The sequence below is a fragment of the Salmo trutta genome, chromosome 24, assembly GCF_901001165.1.
Source record: "Salmo trutta chromosome 24, fSalTru1.1, whole genome shotgun sequence".
NCBI classification, from domain to species: domain Eukaryota; kingdom Metazoa; phylum Chordata; class Actinopteri; order Salmoniformes; family Salmonidae; genus Salmo; species Salmo trutta.
In genome coordinates, this window is record NC_042980.1 from 10390800 (window position 1) to 10410892 (window position 20093).

Genomic DNA, 20093 nt, shown 5'->3' on the forward strand with positions numbered 1-20093 from the left:
GCTTTAATGTTTTACTCCTGAGCGTAGTCTAATAATGTAAGCCTATCATTAGATAATGTACATTTGTTTCCATTCATCATCTATGTTTTATTGAACGTCTTTCAAGATATCCATAAATTAAGTTACAATTAAAAGAGCAATTAAAGCTACGCTAGACCTAGCTACCGTAACATTTTCTATACTAACTCAATGACCTCCACATGGGACGTCATCCTTGTTTTGAACAGTGTTTTTATGAATTGTGTGATTAAAGTTTCACATACATTCTGGGAAATAAATCGGTATTCGGCACGCGCAATAACTTTCATCAACGCCGTTGAATAATTAAAATATTCCCCGCCGCTAGGGAACAGCAATTCGTCAGAGGAAATGATGCAGGACAAAATTATGATAGAAACCAAGACCAGCCAATCCGCCATAAAGACACTTCCACCAATAGGATATTTAGGGGGCGTAAAATAAGGGGGTTTATTCATTTTACAACGCCAGTACATTACAGTGCTAGTCATTGCCCACTCTGAATGTTAACGTGGTACAGTGACTTGCCTATCTTTCAATTTCGGGTTTTAGGATTTTTCAGGCAGAAATTCTCCTCAACTTGCTCGAAAGGATTGAAATGTTACAGTTTAGGTTTTCGGCAGTGCTGAAGGAGTTGTTTCAATCCAACCTAAAGCGCCCTTTGACAGGTATTACAAGAAATAAAACGTCGTTACCAATCCACTACTGCTCCAGCAACGCCTCTCTTGATGTCAAAGTCAGCTTCAAATTGAAGCTTCTCCATGCCGGTGTCCACCGCCCTTTGCTTTGCGCCGCACCTGGGACCCGGACCTACTGCACGAAGACCGAAGGTGCTGCTATACCTGTGACCGAAAGTGCTATACCGGTGACCGACCAGGAGAAGAAAGATGAGACTGCCAAAGAAGCAGCGACGGAGAAGTAAGTTGAAGGCATGTGGGTGGGCTCCACATTATCCACAAATTGTAGAATTTGTCATAGTCTAAACTAGCCTATGAATATTTGCCTGTAGCCTGCTATTTTTTTAGAGCAAGGCGCGCCTAATGGTGGCTTTATATTCCATTTGATTACAAAGCGTAGGCTAATTATTCCATTAGCTAGCCAGTCACGTTCCTGGGCTAAGCCACTCTAATTAAATAACTACATTATTGGTAGCATACAAATATTTTGCCGACGTTATTGAAGGTGTAACTAAATGCTTTTTTTAAAGTGTCCGCCATAGTAGTACGTTGTCCTTGGAGCAAATGAGGGTTAAGTGCATTGCTCAAGGGTATATCGACAGATTTATTTTCACCTTGTCGGCTCAAGTATTCGAACCAGCGACCTTTTTGTTACTGGTCCAATGTTATAACCGCTAGGCTGCCTGCCGCCATAATGTCCTTATAAACATGTAATACACTTTGGTGGTAAAATAACTTAGGGGCTCGTTAATTCTACATCAAATAACAAACGTTGTCGAACGTGTATCCACTTTTTCAGTTCTTACAGTGTAGCATGCTTACCTCGATAAGGCCTCTGTAAGCGCGCACGTTTGTTTCCCTCGTGGGAAGTGTACATTTGTTTTTGTATTTAAAAAAAAAAATCACCTTTATTTAATTAGGCAAGTCAGTTTAAGAACAAATTCTTATTTACAATGGCGGCCTACCAAACGGCAAAAGGCCTCCTGCGGGGATGGGGGGGCTGGGATTAAAAATAAAAACACATTAAATAAAAATATAGGACAAAACACGCATCACAACCAGAGAGACAACACTACATAAAGAGAGACCCAAGACTACAACATAGCTACATAGCTGTTATCAAATGGCTCCAGTCCAAGATTGGCTTTGACTTTGTCAACATGGCACCTTAGGAATGTCAATTGTCATTCCCTTTCAATAAACACAGCCCATAGAAAGAAAAAGTTGTTTATCTTACTGCCAAAACAGAAAAATTGTGTTTTTCCATGACGCCTGATTGCAAACAAGTGACATGATAGGCAAGGCCTACTCCTGATACAGGTACATCTCAATTATGACGCTTTCATAAAGAGTGGAAATACACAGACTTCGACATGTAGAATGGGAGTCATAGCGGAAAGTGGCTTTCGAGTATTAGCCGACAGACTTAGCTCATCTTTGCAGATGCCTCCCCCATGGATCCCTATGCAACGCCTTTTCCAGCATGACTCACTACTAAAGAATGCATTGTAGGCTACCCCAACACTGGCGTCAATCTGCTGTTCTTCTTTCGCTACGCTTTTCACCTAATACTTAACCTTTTTAAATGACTCACCAACAACTTGTGAAACAACAGTTGCTCATATGAAAGATTACTTGGCACCATAGTTTATCTATAGCCAAAGAGGAACTGTAATGTACTTATCTCGAAGTAGACACTCCATTTGAAGTTTCGACTGGGAGGAGAGGGCACAAGGTGTTCTTGATTGACCGTTTGTATAGGGTTATAAATAAGTTAATGCCTAATCTTAAGAACTTTTTTTTTTTTAATGCCTGTAAGCCAGTGTGTGATGCGTTTTAATCAGTGGCCTCATTTCTTTGTGTGTGTGTGTGTGTGTGTTGAGAGGGCAGACACACAAGGTGTGTGTTTGATAAGCATGTTGGGGGTGGGCTGGGATGGGCTGATGGTGGCGTAAGAACAGTATAAACGCCTGATCTATTGAGTGCCAGTGTCAGGTGACACACACACACACACACACACTTGCATAGCAGTGTTGTAAATATGGGCATTGCCTGGCCTAAATACAGACACACACACACGCTCGCCTACAGTTGCTGCTGCTGTAACACAGTGAGGGGATGTGCCCATTGAGGGTCCGTTCCACCTCAGGCAGGGAACCCTACCCGTGGCCTAGGTCATGTTCCAGACTCATCCCCAGGAAATCAATGCACACAGTCCTCGTTTACTTAGACTATGGACTGCATGGAGGCCCAGGGGAGAGGGAGGGAGTGAGAGAGTGAGTGGTGTGTGTTGTTAAAAGTGGGATGTATGTTTTCATGGTATTAGTACTAGCAGGGGGGGGGAGTCATGAGGGATATGATGTGAGAAAGGTATGACGTTAGTGCTATGTGGATGTTTTATAGGGAACTTATATGAGCATGCTCCTCACTGCTCCAACTGTTCACAGCTGCAGTACATAGAGCAAGCTTTACATGTACAGTTGGATCCTACTGAGGAGACCTCGTGAGACAAGGATGTTATTGAAATCTGGAAAGAAAAGGAGGAACTAAAGCAAATGCCGTTCTACGACTTATACAGTAAAGAGGGTGCAGTCAAGAAGTTAGTGACTGTTTATTACACACGGTCAAGTAGCACGTTACAATGCTTGAATTGTTTTTCGCATGTAAAGTAAGGTAACTGTTTGGCATTAGTCGTATAGCCTAGTCTAGTTAATGCACAATTAAAGGGGACTTAAAGAATAAAAATCTGTGGTAGATTTTTTTTTTTAGACCTTAGTTGGTCTTCTGATGTGATTTAAGCATTGACATGATGCAGAACATCTGTTTTTGTTGTTTATATTGAGAGTAAATAATAAAATGTCAGGAAAAATAAAACAAAGAACTGCTGATTTTATGGGACCCCCTTAGAGTTGTTTATTAACCATTATGTTACCAGGTATATTGACAGAAAACACATATATTGTACCCTAAGGACAAGGGGAAGAGTTTCAGGGTAGAGGAGAAGAATGCTTATTTTTTAGCTTGTGACATATTACATTTTTTTTAAGTAGCTCTCATGCTAGAAAAGGTTGGAGACCCCTGAACTAGGGCCATAAAAATACTGTAACTGTTACACATATAACATCGGTTCAGACCTCAGACTAACTATTTTTAGAGCTCTACCCCCAAAAGAATCTGTAATGTGAGCTCTGTTGATGGGGTTGAGTAGCTGGTTTGCGGTGCATGAAACTGAAGTGGCAGAGTTTTGTCTCTGTCACTCTGTTGACAGAGAAAATGGGAAAGGGAAAGTGGGATACCTAGTCAGTTGTACAACTGAATGCCTTCAACTGAAGTGTGTCTTCCACATTTAACCCAACCCCTTTGAATCAGGAGTGCAATGAGTCAGTGATGCAATGAGTCAGTGATGCAATGAGTCAGTGATGCTCACTAGTCCTTTTAAAGGGGATTGCTTGCTCCACAGACAGACATCTCTCTCACAGCCTCAACATGTGCTTCACATGTGGCTTACAAGGACAGTACTTCATTTTCTAATGAAGGCAGAAAACCGCAGGCCTCAATGGCGGCATTTTACCCCAATGCCAATGCTTTATTAATTTTTATCGTAGCCGCAGCAACTTCCAATTGTCCTGTAGTTCATGGATTTCACTAAAATCCACTGCGTCACAGGCAATGCATGTAAATGCAGATTCACAAACTCCCTAGACTCGGCACATTGCATTTATGTAACAAAAATGGGTTACTGAGATGCGAAAGAAAGAGCAGATGAGAAGAGTGTGTGTGGTGCATGTTGCAGGCGGATGGGGTGATTAGCTGTCAGCAACAGCAGCATCTGGGTAAAGATGGCGCGCAGATCTCATGTGAGGATTCAGCTCATAGAAGGCAAGACTAGACACTGGCAGGTTAAACTATTTTATAAAGTACAGTGGCTTGTCAAAGTATTCACCCCCTTTGGCATTTTTCCTATTTTGTTGCCTTACAACCTGGAATGAAAATGTATTTGAGGGTTTGTATCATTTTGATTTACACAACATGCCTACCACTTTAAAGATGCAAAATATGTTTAATTGTGAAACAGACAAGAAATAAGACAAAAACGGAAAACTTGAGCGTACATAACTATTCCCCCCCCCCAAAGTCAATACTTTGTAGAGACACCTTTTACAGCAATTACAGCTGCAAGTCTCTTAGGGTATGTCTATAAGCTTGGCGCATCTAGCCACTGGAATTTTTGCCCATTCTTCAAGGCAAAACTGCTCCAGCTCCTTCAAGTTAGATGGGTTCCGCTGGTGTACAGCAATCTTTAAGTCATACCACAGATTCTCAATTGGATTGAGGTCTGGGCTTTGACTAGGCCATTCCAAGGCATTTAAATGTTTCCCCTTGAACCACGTGAGTGTCGCTTTATCAGTATGCTTAGGGTCATTGTCCTGTTGGAAGGTGAACCTCCGTCCCAGTCTCAAATCTCTGGAAGACTGAAACAGGTTTCCCTCAAGAATTTCCCAGTATTTAGTGCCATCCATCATTCCTTCAATTCTGACCGGTTTCCCAGTCCCTGCCGATGGAAAAACATCCCCCACAGCATGATGCTGCCACCACCATGCTTCACTGTGAGGATGGTGTTCTTGGGGTGATGAGAGGTGATGGGATGGCCAAAAAGCTCAATTTTAGTCTCATCTGACCAGAGTACCTTCTTCCATATGTTTGGGGAGTCTCCCACATGCCTTTTGGCGAACACCAAACGTGTTTGCTTATTTTTTTTCTTTAAGCAATGGCTTTTTTTCTGGCCACTCTTCCATAAAGCACAGCTCTGTGGAGTGTATGGCTTAAAGTGGTCCTATGGACAGATACTCCAATCTCCGCTGTGGAGCTTTGCAGCTCCTTCAGGGTTTTATTTGGTCTCTTTGATGCCTCTCTGATTAATGCCCTCCTTGCTTGGTCCGTGAGTTTTGGTGGGCGGCCCTCTCTTGGCAGGTTTGTTATGGTGCCATATTCTTTCAATTTTTTAATAATGGATTTAATGGTGCTCCGTGGGATGTTCAAAGTTTCAGATATTTTTTTATAACCCAACCCTGATCTGTATTTCTCCACAACTTTGTCCCTGACCTGTTTGGAGAGCTCCTTGGTCTTCATGGTGCCCCTGGTTTAGTGGTGTTGCAGACTCTGGGGCCTTTCAAAACAGGTGTGTGTGTGTATATATACTGAGATCATGTGACACTTAGATTGCACACATGTGGACTTTATTTAACTAATTATGTGACTTCGGAAGGTGATTGGTTGCACCAGATCTTATTTAGGGGCTTCATAGCAAATGGGGTGAATACATATGCACGCACCACTTTTCCGTTTAGAATTTTTTTGACACAAGTTATTTTTTTCACTTCACCAATTTGGACTATTTTGTGTATGTCCATTACATGCAATCCAAATAAAAATCCATTTAAATTACAGGTTGTAATGCAACAAAATAGGAAAAACTCCAAGGGGGTGAATACTTTAGCAAGACACTGTGCATTCCGAAAGTATTCAGACCCCTTCCCTTTTTCCACATTTTGTTACGTTACAGCCTTATTTTAAAATGGATTAAATAAAAGCAACACTTGTTGGTTACAATTTGCTATGCTTATCTAATGGTTTCATTCTCCTATCAGTGTAAGGGCTATTTCTTATGACGAGACAAACATCCAACATTTGTATTTCTCCCAGTACTGTTTGTAGCACCAGAAAGGTCAGTGTAATATTTCCTTATCAGCCTGGCTAAGTATTTGTCCACTACAGAGCATTAGTACAGGATAAGAGCCTTGGAGCAGAATGGCAGTCTTACTGGGGCTATCTGCACTATGCACACTTATGTGGAATACACATTTGTGTAGGCGTTCATAATTTGCCGTATACACTCTTGTGCTACACAAACTTGTGCCGTACCCACACACTTATGTCATATCTGTGCAGTATACACACTTGTGCAGTATACATACTTGTAGAGGATGCACTTATGCCGGCATATACACGCTAGCTGGGTGAGTAGTTAAGGTCACTAACTTCCCGGGTGCTCAAATAAGTCAACCTGAACATTGGTGGAACATGCCTAAGTAAGTTTTAAATAGAACAAACCTCCTCCAGGTTCCTCTGTGTGCTCTCTCAAAGAGATCCACAAAAACTACTCGGAATGACCGGGCCTACAGGAGATTCTTCAGACTATTGAATCAAGTTGAATAATCCTCTTCAGCAGTGATCATTTTTTGTTCCATAAATGTACTCTGGTGGAGATCGCTTGACTGAGCTGTACGGTTCTGTGTAGTGCCGTGTGGAGGTCATTAGCGTAGTATCAGTTCTCCCAGGATGCTGTAGACTAGCCGGGTCGGGGGGGTGGTTTGACTGGTGGACTGCTGCTCTTTCGCCTAATGAGAGGAGTGTGTATGACAGCGGGCCTACACACACACTGCTCATTGTGTGAGAGGGAACTGAGTGTGAAGACTAGACTGGCCTTTGTTGGCATACCCAGAGGCTCCCTCCCTCCTTTTTTTTTTTTTTCTTCTCCTCCCCTCATTTTTTATTTTTTTTCCTCCAACAGACTCAGTGGATAGCTACGCAGTTAGAGGCCAGCTAGCCTGGTTGCCATCTAGCCTACAGCTCATACAGTGCTTAATATGTTTGTGTTTACGTTTGCTTCCCCTGGTTCCTTCCGCCATGATGTGACCCGTATTCCATTTATAGTAAGGGATTAGGCTTGGTAGGAAGCTAGATTTATGCTACAGGACCGGAAGCTATTACAGTACTAAAGATGAGGGGATAAAGCCGTTAGCTCTGAGTCACCCTGCATGCCCTCTACTGGAAGTAATAAACCAGTTAAGTTGGCATAGTGTAAAATCACATACAACCCATAAAAACACAGACAAAACATTTGCACAGACACATTCTGTACATCCATTAAAACATGCAAGCATCCAAACACGTGCCTACTACACAGGATGCACAATTATTTCTTTCCCAACACAGAAACTATTCTCAGCTACAGCCCAAATTGGGAAACATCTCTGAGAGCAATTTGTAATGATAAACTCACAATACAATAGTGGTGAAGTCAGAGGCTTAGACTGGAAATGAAACCAGTCATTATAGCATTAAGTGAGGTGTGGCAGGCTGGGTCAGGTGAGCAGAGTTATTTACAGTGGAGTGTGGCGGTGGTGAGCGCTGTCTTACCCAGCCGCTTCTGAGTCCTAGCTTTTGGAACCCGATCTCCGCAGGGGCCCGGGGACCCGCATCAGTGAAAGAGGGAAGGAAGAGGTGAAAGCCCCAGAGAACAGGAGTAAGAATAGAGGATTGTGGCATTAATGGGGAAGCCATAATGGAGGGAAATGATGTGAGGAAGGAGTGTTGGCAGAGTGGCCATTGGCGCCCGTTTTTGTTCTGTATTGCTCATAGTGGATTTGAGCAAATGCAATGTAACAATGCCCAAAGTCTTCTATTGGAGGAATGACATGTTCCATAATAACAACGTGTGTATTAGGACACATGGTGGCTATTTAGGGTTTGTTGAAATTGTTTGCCCCAGTTGGCCTTTGCCTGGGCCAGCTCAAAGGAAAAGTAATATTGGCCACAGAAGTATGGAAAGTATGATATGCAGTAATATAGGGCCAGGACTATCTTTTTTTTCATGGGAAAAATTAAAACACAAAGCCGTCGGAACACTTTGGTCCTTTTTTAAAAACCTACTGTATGTAAAATATTGTGTGGTATGGCTTGGAAAATAAATAATTGTGACTCTGGATGACATCATAATGTTTGTTTCCAACATTAGGGCTGTTTTCCTAAAGAAGTTAAACCCGCTTCGTGTTTTGTTTCCTTGACACGATACCAACGAGTATCGCGATACTGGTATCATCCCGGCCCTACAGTAAAGTTTACATGCACTTCCCTCGTCTGTCTGTGACCACGTCAGAAAGCTTGTCCACGTCTCCCGTTTTTAGACGTGGAGTGCGTTTTAATCCACTGCATTTCTACTGCAGGTGTTTGCTGTGTGGAAGAGGTTTTCTCAGACCGCTGTTTGTGTGTAGCCTTAAAGCAGAATGCCTGCATCAGCAGTTCTAATTCTAGAATACAGTCTCTCTCTCTCTCTCTCTCTCTCTCTCTCTCTCTCTCTCTCTCTCTCTCTCTCTCTCTCTCTCTCTCTCTCTCTCTCTCTCTCTCTCTCTCTCTCTCTCTCTCTCTCTCTCTCTCATTCACTCTCATTCACTCTCATTCACTCTAAAATAATAAACACTCAAGCCTGCGCCCAGGCAACCTCGTCCTCAGATGGGCAAACACACTGGAATAGTTTCTCAGGCCCGGTCGATTAGCAGGCCATCCATCCACTGTAGCCTAATCTAGACGCCGACATTATTGACCTAACATCTGTCGTTAAAACATCGCCCATCTGTTGGGTAGGAGATTGATCTCTGGTACAATTACAGAGAGTCTGAGTTTTACGTAACATTGTCAACTTCTGAGTCAGACAAATAACAGCTAAAAAAAGCTTTTAGGATATTAATGCCAAATAGTTTGTCATTGTTTCCTTATATATATCTAATTTCATAAGGCATCACAAACGCAATCGGCAATCTCCAATACTTGTTGTAACACGTGAGCTTGGTGAGTCAGAGTGAGGTGTAGGTGTGTGGATGGTGGAAGCGATGGCCTGTGGCCCATAGTACTGCAGGAAGAACCAGGCAGGAACCAAGCAGGACCCAGGGAGGAAGTGAAGCATGCCAGTCCGGTGTGAACACATCCTGCCCTCAGCCATGCTCGAGGGGGGAGAGAGGCACTTAGTGCAGTGCCTGTGTAAAATAACCTGGGCCCCTGTTCCGAGAAAGGACACGTCCTCCGCCCTAGCACTTTCTACTTTCCCCTGCTTTTTTTACCTCCCATATTTTGGAGCAGAGGTCCCCTCACGTATGCAGCAGTCACGGAGGCAGATGGTTGAATGCATTTACTTCCAAGTGACCGCTCGCTGGTCAAATTAAAAGCAAAACACCTTCCGTTTCCTGGTAACCGGGCCTCTGCGTTTGCACTTAGTCGTCGAGTCGTGGTTTTTGTCGTTTCGATCTTTTGTTTGTTTTGCTTCCTACTGTGTAAGTTAATTGTCTGTTGTGGTGGAGAAAAAAAACGGACATATTGCAAACAACATTGTAGTGTGTTTTAAGAAATTGCCATTGCTAAAATCTCTGCCCTGTCTGTTTTTCTTCTGACATTCTTTCCTCATGTCTCACTGGCCTGTTCATCTCTTTTGGTGGTCATCCATTTTCTCTTTCATTGCTTTGGTCTGTCTGGCTACAGTGGCTAGCTCTCCGTGGGTCGCAAGTCACTGCTTCCCCTCAGACAGGAAGCAGTGACTTGCGATTAGGTCGGTGGCTGGGTAAGCACTATCAAATTAGGGGGGGGGGGCAGGGCAATGTATGCTGTTTTTTGTCCCCCCCACTTTGATTCTGAAAATACCATTAACCACTAATGAACTTGTAATTTTTGCACATTAAGTGTTTGAGCTAGTAGTGTATCAATATTGTTTACAAATTAGCTATGACATATATATTCATTCATTCATTCATTGGCTATCTATCACAGCGTGGGATTTCACCCCCATCTGAAAATCGAATGGTTTTGACAGTTTGGTAGTTTTTAGCAAGCTTCTTTTCTCCTCCAGCTTCGGCTATGCGACGTGCCTCGCAAAAGTGATTAGTGGTTATGAAATTATCAACGTTACCCTCTATATCAAAAAATGACCATATACACTGATTATTACCAAGACTAATGCTGATGGTGACCCTGAAGAATCTAAATCAATTATATTGTAAGCCCATTCAGTAGGTATAGCCAGATGAGAGCTTACTTTTATTCCCTTGTAAAACAGACTTTTCAACAGCGCATTGATGACAATGACCTAACAAATTACATACGTTGTCACTCAACTAATAAAGCCTAAAATCACGCAAGCCATTTTAGCATTTGAACGCTGAAGGTGCAGCGCAGATGTGCAAGATCAGGAACAGGCCGCCTACCATGCGTTTGGTCAGCGCGTGATGCTGGGCACAGTGCACAGTTTGACTAGGGTTGTTCGGCAGGCAAAATGACTTGTAGATCAATGACTGTCAACACAGCTACATGCTTAGTTCCACACGGAAGGAGAAGACACATCAGTTGTCACAAAATATTAGGTCTTTTCGTAAGGTAGGAAGAAAGTAATTGAATCCATTTTCTGACCTTTTGCATGCTACATTTTGATCGGTTTGGAGTCCACGGACCGATGCAGTCATATCTTAAACATTTTGAATCAGGGTCCTATGAATCGTTACATCCTTGGTAAATAGCAATGTAGCCAAGATACACAAGCGATAGCCTTCAATGTCGGCATATTTCATATCATCCGACAAAATGAAATATTGCTCTACTCAGCTCAGCCATAGACCGATGTAGCATCCACAGATACAACTGATAGATGCCACTAAAATAGCAATATATGGACACATTTAATTGGTAGGATTTGCATATTGTGCGTTCGGAAACTATTCAGACCTCTTGTCTTTTTCCACATTTTGTTACGTTAGTCTTATTCTAAAATGTATTAAATTAATGTTTTTCCTCATCAATCTACACACACTACCCCTTAATGACAAAGCAAAAACAGGTTTTCAGAAATATTAGCAAATTTATTTAAAAATAAAAACAGATCCCTTATTTACATATGTATTCAGAGCCTTTGCTATGAGACTCAAAATTGAGCTCAGGTGCATCCTTTTCCATTGATCATCCTTGAGATGTTTCTACAACTTGATTGGAGTCCACCTGTGGTAAATTGAACATGTCTATAAAAGGTCTCACAGTTGACAGTGCATGTCAGAGCAAAATCCAAGCCATGAGGTCGAAGGAATTGTCCGTAGAGCTCCGAGACAGGATTGTCGAGGCACAGATCTGGAGAAGGATACTAAAACATTTCTGCATTATTGAAGGTCCCCAAGAACACAGTGGCCTCCATCATTCTTAAATGGAAGAGGTTTGGTACCACCAAGACTCTTCCTAGAGCTGGCCGCCCGGCCAAACTGAGCAATCAGGGGAGAAGGGCCTTGATCAGAGAGGTGACAAAGAATCCAATGGTCACTCTGACAGAGCTCCAGAGTTCCGCTGTGAAGATGGGAGAACCTTCTAGAAGGACAACCATCTCTGCAGGACTCCACCAATCCGGCCTTTATGGTAGTGACCAGACGGAAGCCACTCCTCAGTAAAAGGCACATGACAGTCCGCTTGGAGTTGTCAGACTGGGGCGTGTGCAAAGAATGTGCAAAGCTGTCATCAAGGCAAAGGGTGGCTACTTTGAAGTATCTAAAATATTTTTATTTGTTTAATACTTTTATTTTGGTTACGACATGATTCCAAATGTGTTATTTCATAATTTTGGTGTCTTCACTATTATTCTACAATGTAGAAAATATATATTTTTTTTAAACTTCGAATGAGTGGGTGTGTCCAAACTTTTGACTGGTACTATATAACACCAGTCTTTTCAACAAAAAAAAAGGGAATTTCTAAGTGACCCCAAACTTGTCAACTGTTGTGTGTGTGAGATACTTTTTTAAAATCAATACTTTGTGTCAAATATCGATATATTGTCCAAGAAAAAGATCACTATATGTAGCTGTATCGATTTTTGTCCCCCATCACTTCTTCAAACCCTCCTTAGCGATGAGTTACATTATTCCAACTAAGAACATTTTTCAGGTGCAATAATGACCATTTGTCAGGTTATTTATGCTAGCTTTGTTCAGTTAAATGGATGCGAACGCCAAATGGTGTAGACACGCCCTAATATGCACAGTTTATCCCACGCAATACCAACACAACATGTTTGGCAATACGCATGCGCAAAATATGAAATCGGCTCAAGAAAGCTAGGCAAAACAGTGAGGCCTATGCTGACCCTGTCCATTAACAGTAACTGGACTCAGGAACGGCTGCGGCATTATCAATTCGAATGCATTTGAATGGCTGGAAATGAAAGCGTGAATACCCAGGAGAATTTCCTAAGGTTTTTGATGCAGTTTTAGATGTTTTAAAAAATATATATTTAGCATAAAAACCGCTATAATCATTGAGGAAAAAACATTAGAAAAATTATTATATTTGGCTGTTCATAACAGCATTTCTTTTTTAGATTATCACAGGGTAAGCACTCCCTACCCTGACTGCACGTGACTGAGAGGAAGTGGTCCCAACTAGAGGATGTAATAACACTACTCTATTGAAGGTGTTTTAAAGCAGCAATCCTTAATGGAAACATTAACAAAGTGTTCTCCCCACCAGTTTCAGTAAAAAACTGAGGGATTAGGCTGGAGGACTGCAACCACTCTCAAATATTGCTACTGCAATATGTTAACGCCACCTTTTCACATGTGAGAATAACATTATTTCAACCACAGTTTTCTTACATGTGAAACTGCAATTTTGATTTTCAAGTGATTGTTTTACACATGTGAACTTGCAATTCCATGTGATGTGTGGTTTCGCCTGTGAAATTTAAGCTCAACATTTGACACGTATATTTTTTAATGGTAAACTTGATTAAACTTGTCATTTGATTTTTCTATAGGCTATTGATATTATTTGTTCTTTCTCATTCTTAGTCCTCTGGCTACCTTACGTTTCTAGGCTATTCAAATAACTTTTTGAGATGGAAATCCGTTACATTCATTGTTTGGTCAGGAGAAAGCCATGCGTAAAACAATGAAGCGTAGCCTTCAGTCACATTCATTGCTTATCGAATGGAGAACAAAGGGAATATAGGCAAAGTTTATTTTTAAACAGCTAGACACAAGATGGTTAAGGAGTGTCCGTATATAAATTATATGAAAAAAAAAACAACAGTTTAGCCCATAGCCTAATACCCATGCATTCGAGAGAGAGAGAGCGAGAGAAACAATATTTTAATTAGCATTTATTACTGGGCGTATCCTTGGCATTGGGCAAAGTCAATACTGTGTCTGTCTGGCGCAGCCCTGTTGGACTTGCTCCAAGCAGAACATCCCCCTACGTGCTGATCTAGGATCAACCTACGACTGGATGGCATTACCCCAACAGGATTCAGTGCTTTGGACCTGGAGTCAGTGACCTGCCACTTAAGATGACTTTTTTACTCTTTTAGATTTATTTGGCAGGGATAATGCACATCGATCATGATTTCTGTAAAGGTGCCAGATTTAGTTACTCAATTTGTACCTGTAGTCGATGGCGGCGAACCTCCCTAGTGAACCCTGTGAAATGATTGTCGGAATCCTATCCTGAATGATCATAAATGAATTCTCCACATACTGTATTTTAATCCTCTAATAGAATTCTTCAACTAAAACATGACCATAGTCACCTTGACGTGAGCCAGCTCTTGGCTATTTCTGGCATCTGTGTCTTTGTGACTCAGCAATCTGATGGTTTGGATGTCTCTGGCTGATCTATTGGCAATGCTGTGTTAGGGTTCTTAACTGCTGAAGTGCAAGAAACCGTTGGATTGTCTTCTTAGGAAGACACAACCATCTGAGACAAAACTGTTGTATGTTCAGTCAACGGGAATTACTATCTTGATATTGTGACTCGGCAAGTTTTTTTTTTCTGCTGGTGGGAAGAGATCCATCTGAGATGTAGCATTTCAGCCATTCTGGTTTTTAGTCAAAGACTGATGAAAGCACAGTTACCATATCTTCTGAGCAAGGGCAATCAGTGCCTTCCTTGTAGCAGTTGTGTGCCAGTCCCACCATTGTAAGGGTTCTGGATTCTGCAGTAGATGATATAATAATGTATGTCTGCCTGGTAGTTTGTAGCCGGTGGGTCTGGACTGAGTTGGCTCTGTGGTGTGGTTAGTGGCGTGTGAACGAGACCAGGATGTTGTCTTTATTAATCCCATCAGGGGGGGCGGGACTGGCGGGGGCATTCCAGGAATGTGGCTGCTGCACTCTGACGCTGCTGGTGTGTGTAGCGTAGGGAGCAATAGTTTATGGCGTCTTTTTGTTGGCACTAGCTCCGCCATGGTTGGTTGGACAAAGCCAATTGGATACCACGAAATGAATGGAGTTTTTGTAGGGTTTTGAGATAAACGGCAAAAATAAGGTAAACAGAGGCTTAGGAGATCTCATACGCTTCGTTCTATGAGATAATCATCAGCTAACGTCACTTTTTTGGTGAATTTGTATGCATTTATGTAATAAAAAACCCCACAAAGAATTCATAAAGGTCATGTTAACTGACTGATATTATCAACAAAAAAAATACCCCTTTTTCTCCACAATTTCGTGGTATCAAATTGGTAGTTAGCCTTGTCTCAACGCTGCAACTCCCGTACGGACACGGGAGAGGCGAAGGTCAAAAGCCGTGCGTCCTCCGAAACACAACCCAACCAAGCTGCACTACTTCTTGACACAATGCTCACTTAACCCGGAAGCCAGCCGCACCAATGTGTCGGAGGAAACACTGTACACCTGGCGACCGTGTCAGCGTGCACTGCACCCGGCCCACCACAGGAGTCGCTAGTGCACGATGGGACAAGGACATCCCTGCTGGCCAAACCCTCCCCAAACCCAGACGACGCTGGGCCAATTGTGCGCCACCCCATGGGTCTCCCGGTCGTGGCCGGCTGCGACAGAGCTTGGACTCAAACCCAGAATCTCTAGTGGCACAGCTAGCGCTGCGATGCAGTGCCTTAGACCACTGCGCCACTCGGGAGGCCCCTCTAATAGAACGAAATGTAGAAGATCTCCTAAGCATGTCTTAACCTCAGACCTTATTTTTGGCGTTTATCCCAAAACCCTGTTCTTTCCCAATTTCATTTCCCCCGTAGGAATGGCTGCTTACTAATTTCCGCTATTTTTTTCTACAAGCTGGCGAGCTCCATTGGCAACTGGCAATCCCAGATCAGTGGGGATGGTAGGCTGTGTGTGCTGAACAGCATGCTGTGAGTAAACTCTGAGTGAGGGAGAGAACTGGACAGTGTGTGTGTGTAGCCAATACTCTCAGTGGGGATGTGTGTGACTCGATCTGCTTTGTGTTTTGTACTCAGTGGGAGCCAATGCTGAGAAAGTAGGCTGGATACTGCGTGTGTCAGTCTGACCTACAGAGGCGAGTGTGTCCTTAGTCACCCCACTGCAGACAGCAGGAAATGTCATTAAAACCAGCAGGCCCAGTGCACTTGTCCTCCCTCTTTCTTCACTATTCTCTAACACTGTTCTCTTTCTGTCTCGCTTTTCTCTCGCTCTGTTCTTTTTTCGTCTCCCGCTCTTTTCTCTTTTTTGTCTCTCTCTCCCTCTTCTCATTCTTTACTCAATACTACTTTCTTAGTCTAATGAGGATGATGCATGGAACTTTATGACTCAAAACTCAATACTTGCTCAATGTGTTATTACCACTAATAGCATGCATAGAGAGAATATTTGTTTAACTGTATTTACCTACTGTAAGTTTTGGTAGCCACAATTGACCCATAACATAGGCCTTCCTGAGGATTCTCAGGTTTCTGCTTTTTTGTAACTTTTCCAGTGCATGGATGTTTCTCTCCAGTGGTGGGGTATCCATTACTAGTGGTACCTCTAGGGAGAATATGATGATGGCACCAATGGTTATTCCCAGGAGCATGACAAAGAGTTGGGTTCCTGTTTTGTGTGTTAATGTCTCATTTGTTTTTGCCTGTTTTCTTTCCCCCTCTTTCTCTCCATCGTCCTGCTTGCTTTACATTTGTGTCTGTAAGTATATTACTATTTTTGTCTCTCACAGGTAGATATCGTTTTTCTCGCTTCCTCGTTCTCCTCTACCTTTCATCCGGCCCCCCCCTTGTTTACCTCTTATCTGTGACGTTTGTGTGATGTATTTCCCAGTTCCTCACTGCACTGCATACCTATGGATCAGACATCCAGAAGGGATGTCAGAGATTTGATCCAAAGAGTCCCAACCCCCCCATCACCTTGCAACACTAGCCATGCCCTGAAAACCAGATGTGACTTATTCTCAGACACCCAGAAACTACAGGAAGTACTCATAACTGCCATGTAAAAAAAACATTACCTCAACTGTGACCAGCAGTAATGACTTTGAAGTACAGACGAACTTTTCGAGACTGTATTTAAACGGTGGTAGCTCGACGGGTGCCGTGAAAGTGGCAGACTCGTCTGTCGCTCCTGGTAACTGTGCCACTGCCATACACAGTCAGTCGCTGAGCTACAGGTGGCAATCCCACTCTGATTTCTGCAGGCAACCGTAAGCCCGCTCTAATGTGATAACAGGGATAGAACATCAACAGGGTTAGGTAACCACTTTATTTAACCACGCGACCACATAAACGCACACGGACGCATATATATATATATATATATATATATCGACGCTCCCACACATTCAGGCCTTCCAACACGAGCTTCAGAAATCCCTCCCCAAATGTGATAATACCACATCAACAGCCGCTAGATAAACCCTTTATTTAACCTGGCGAGAATGGCTCTGGACACACACAAACAAACTGTTTTTTCTTTCTTCCATTTCCTTTGCTTCACGCAACTCAAATTCTAGTGGAACTGTTAAGTCTGGTTTAGCCAAATCATCCAACAAGTCGTCTGAGGGTCGTCATTTTCCATGACTGGAGTCTTTTAGCAGAATCTTCTTTTTAATAGCGCACAAATGATTTGAAATGACACTGTCAAATTGAGAATCTGAGATCAATAAAAACGAACCTGTCTTGAATCCGTCAGTAGCCTAGACCTAAACAAACTTTCCAGTTTCACTGACTCACCCAATGATGCTCAGCTCACTCACCAGCGATGGCCAATGTGTGCCCATGCCAAAAGCCTATCTCTCTTTTGTTTTACTCTGTAAAACAACGCTTTTTGCTCAATAGGCCTATTTGGATGTTGATAAAATGGGGCAGGGGAATTAGAGGCAACTCAAATGAAACTCTGATTGCTTTTATTAGACTTTTTTCATTGCGAACAGTAAAATAAATATATATCTCATCACGAGAGGTACTGCATCCTGGCAAATAGGTTCCGGAACGAAACAGTTCAAAACAGAGATGCCGGACCCTAGTGTTTGTGTTGACACAGCATGCTCTTCAATGCAGGATGGGTGTCGTGTTTGGCTGATAAATTGACTAAAATGGGAGTAAAATTGACATTTCTACATTCAAATGGATCAGAGCATGTTGACTTGAATGGGGAATATCAGTTGTTTTAAATTATACTGTCAATCTTCCATAGGAAACCTATTGGAATCATAGAAATATAGATAATAGAAAATACATTTCCATGTAAGTTGACATTCGGTGGTTGCTCCGGCGGCCATCTTTGTGGTAGTAATTCGGTACATCAATTTACATTTCAATGATGTACCAGCTCAATTGCAGTGGTCTGAAGGGGATATGTCCTTTCTATGAATTATAGTTCTGTTATGGAAGTGACAACCACCCTGTATTTCTAAAGGTGTTACTAAAGGTACTGCTCTCTGACATCTTGTGTTCCTGTGTGTTCCTCCCCTACAGGAGAAGGAAGGCAGGCATCCTGCCCAGTCTGGAGGACCTGCTCTTCTACACCATCGCAGAGGGCCAGGAGAAGATCCCCGTCCACAAATTTCTCACAGTGAGCCATACACACACCATCCTAACCCATTTTCATTATTAGACACCGTTGTTCTCAGATTATTTGATGCTGTAACCATCTTCATCAATATTATGATTGTTGTTATCAGCATTATTATATTTACAACATCATATTCAGAGCGACAATCACTATCGTAATTACATTACATCCACATGATCATATTATCACCATATGAAATAAACTCGCCGTGATAATGAATGAGTTGGATCACTGCTGCTGCCCTGTCTCCTGTCTAGAGATAATAGAAGTGAGTCCTCAGACAGAGTGATGGGGAGGTGGTTGAAGGGTGTGAAATCTATTTTCCCCCCCTCCGGCCCTATCACGACATTTAGCCATTTGTCCTCTGTGTCACACATCACAGATTGAGGCGCTGCCAAAAGATTGTTGAGACACACACACACACACACACACACACACACACCGTGCTTTATTACTCCAGCTTATCTGATCTTATTGGTCTATTTATCACCAGAGTGTCCTCTTCACTGCTTTTTTTTTACACCCTTCCCTGGGTAGGAGGAGTGCGTAACAGAACCTTGCACACATTGTTGTTTTTTTGTGGTAGAACATTCTCCAACGTTCTCCTGTGTCTCCTACACAATCCCTTTTTTTTTTTAGGGAACTAGGAACTGTGCCCATCTTCTTAACCAGGGATATTGGGTTAAGAACTGTGCCCAGCTTGGATTGAGTCATAGCCCCATAGTATATCAATGAGTTGTTTGAACCAATTTAGGCATACTGTAGATGATTGGGGTAACAGCTACAGCGGGCTGTTGGGCTGTTGTGAATATAGGTGATTCTGTTGGAACTTGCCGTCTGACTATCGTTGTTATGATGCCAAGAATCATATTTGCCTATATTTATAGCCATTGATTTTTTTTCACAATTTCATGAAACAAATCTTATGGAGAGGAAACTATTTTCCTGACAGTTTTTCCCAACGCGGCGGCATATGTAATGGCATAGGAGAAGATCTGAGGACCAGCATATGATTAAACACACTCACGCACCCAAACACTCACACACCGATTCTGACACAATATTAGGAACACTAGGTGACTACAAACATGTACACACAGTCAAATAATAGCCCCTGGGTTTTACGGCAGAAACACAGCTTCGTGACTCTGCTACTTCACAGCTCTGTTCTCTTCCCTGAAGCACATGTGGATTTTGAACCAGGCTAGGTCTGTGAGAGGTTTTGCTGAGAAAGCGACTTCCCGTAATCATGTGGTAACCTCGTGTTTGAGCATCCTAACTGTAACAATGAAGTTGGAAAAAAAGGAACATATTTGCCTTTATTCTATTTATCGATTATCGGTGGAAAAATCGGCCGATATCAGTAAAAGGCCAATATCGGCTGATAATATTGGTCCCTAGGTCCCAGGTCTGGTTGTGCTCTTGCCAACTTCGTTGCTATTTGGCGTGACAATCAGTGACGAGTTGCCATGATGGCACAAACTCGGGCTATATACAGTTTTATTTATTTTTTAGGAACTTTGCCCATCTCCTGTAACTGTTCTCCCAGGCCGCTTGAATAGCTTCCTTTCCTTGATTCCTTTCCTTCACGATCACAGAGAGCTAATCAGGTCTGATCAGTGCTAATAAACGAGGAGAGACCAGGAATGGCTGCTTTTCATACGCCTTTCAACACCAAGGACATTTTTTTTTCTTCCCCGCTTTGGGCCCACCAAGGCTAACCTAGAGTTTCTGTGACTGCTCAGTGCGGGCCCACCATGGCTAAACCAGA

The 20093-nt window shown here is 42.6% G+C and overlaps 1 protein-coding gene across 7 annotated transcripts in view; it reads left to right on the forward strand.

The window, feature by feature from the left end:
* Window positions 1-474: 474 nt before the first annotated feature.
* glsb (glutaminase b) overlaps window positions 475-20093 on the forward strand; it is a 59347-nt gene continuing 39728 nt past the window's right edge. For 3 of the 7 annotated variants that reach the window (XM_029710908.1, XM_029710909.1, XM_029710915.1), the window contains exons 1-2: window positions 476-936; window positions 18226-18322. In XM_029710908.1, coding sequence (XP_029566768.1) covers window positions 617-936; window positions 18226-18322 — 417 coding nt within the window. In that variant the 5' untranslated portion in view covers window positions 476-616. Of the gene's footprint in view, window positions 937-18225; window positions 18323-20093 lie in introns of all 7 variants that reach the window. The other 4 variants (XM_029710913.1, XM_029710914.1, XM_029710910.1 and 1 more) reach the window with 2 other exon arrangements.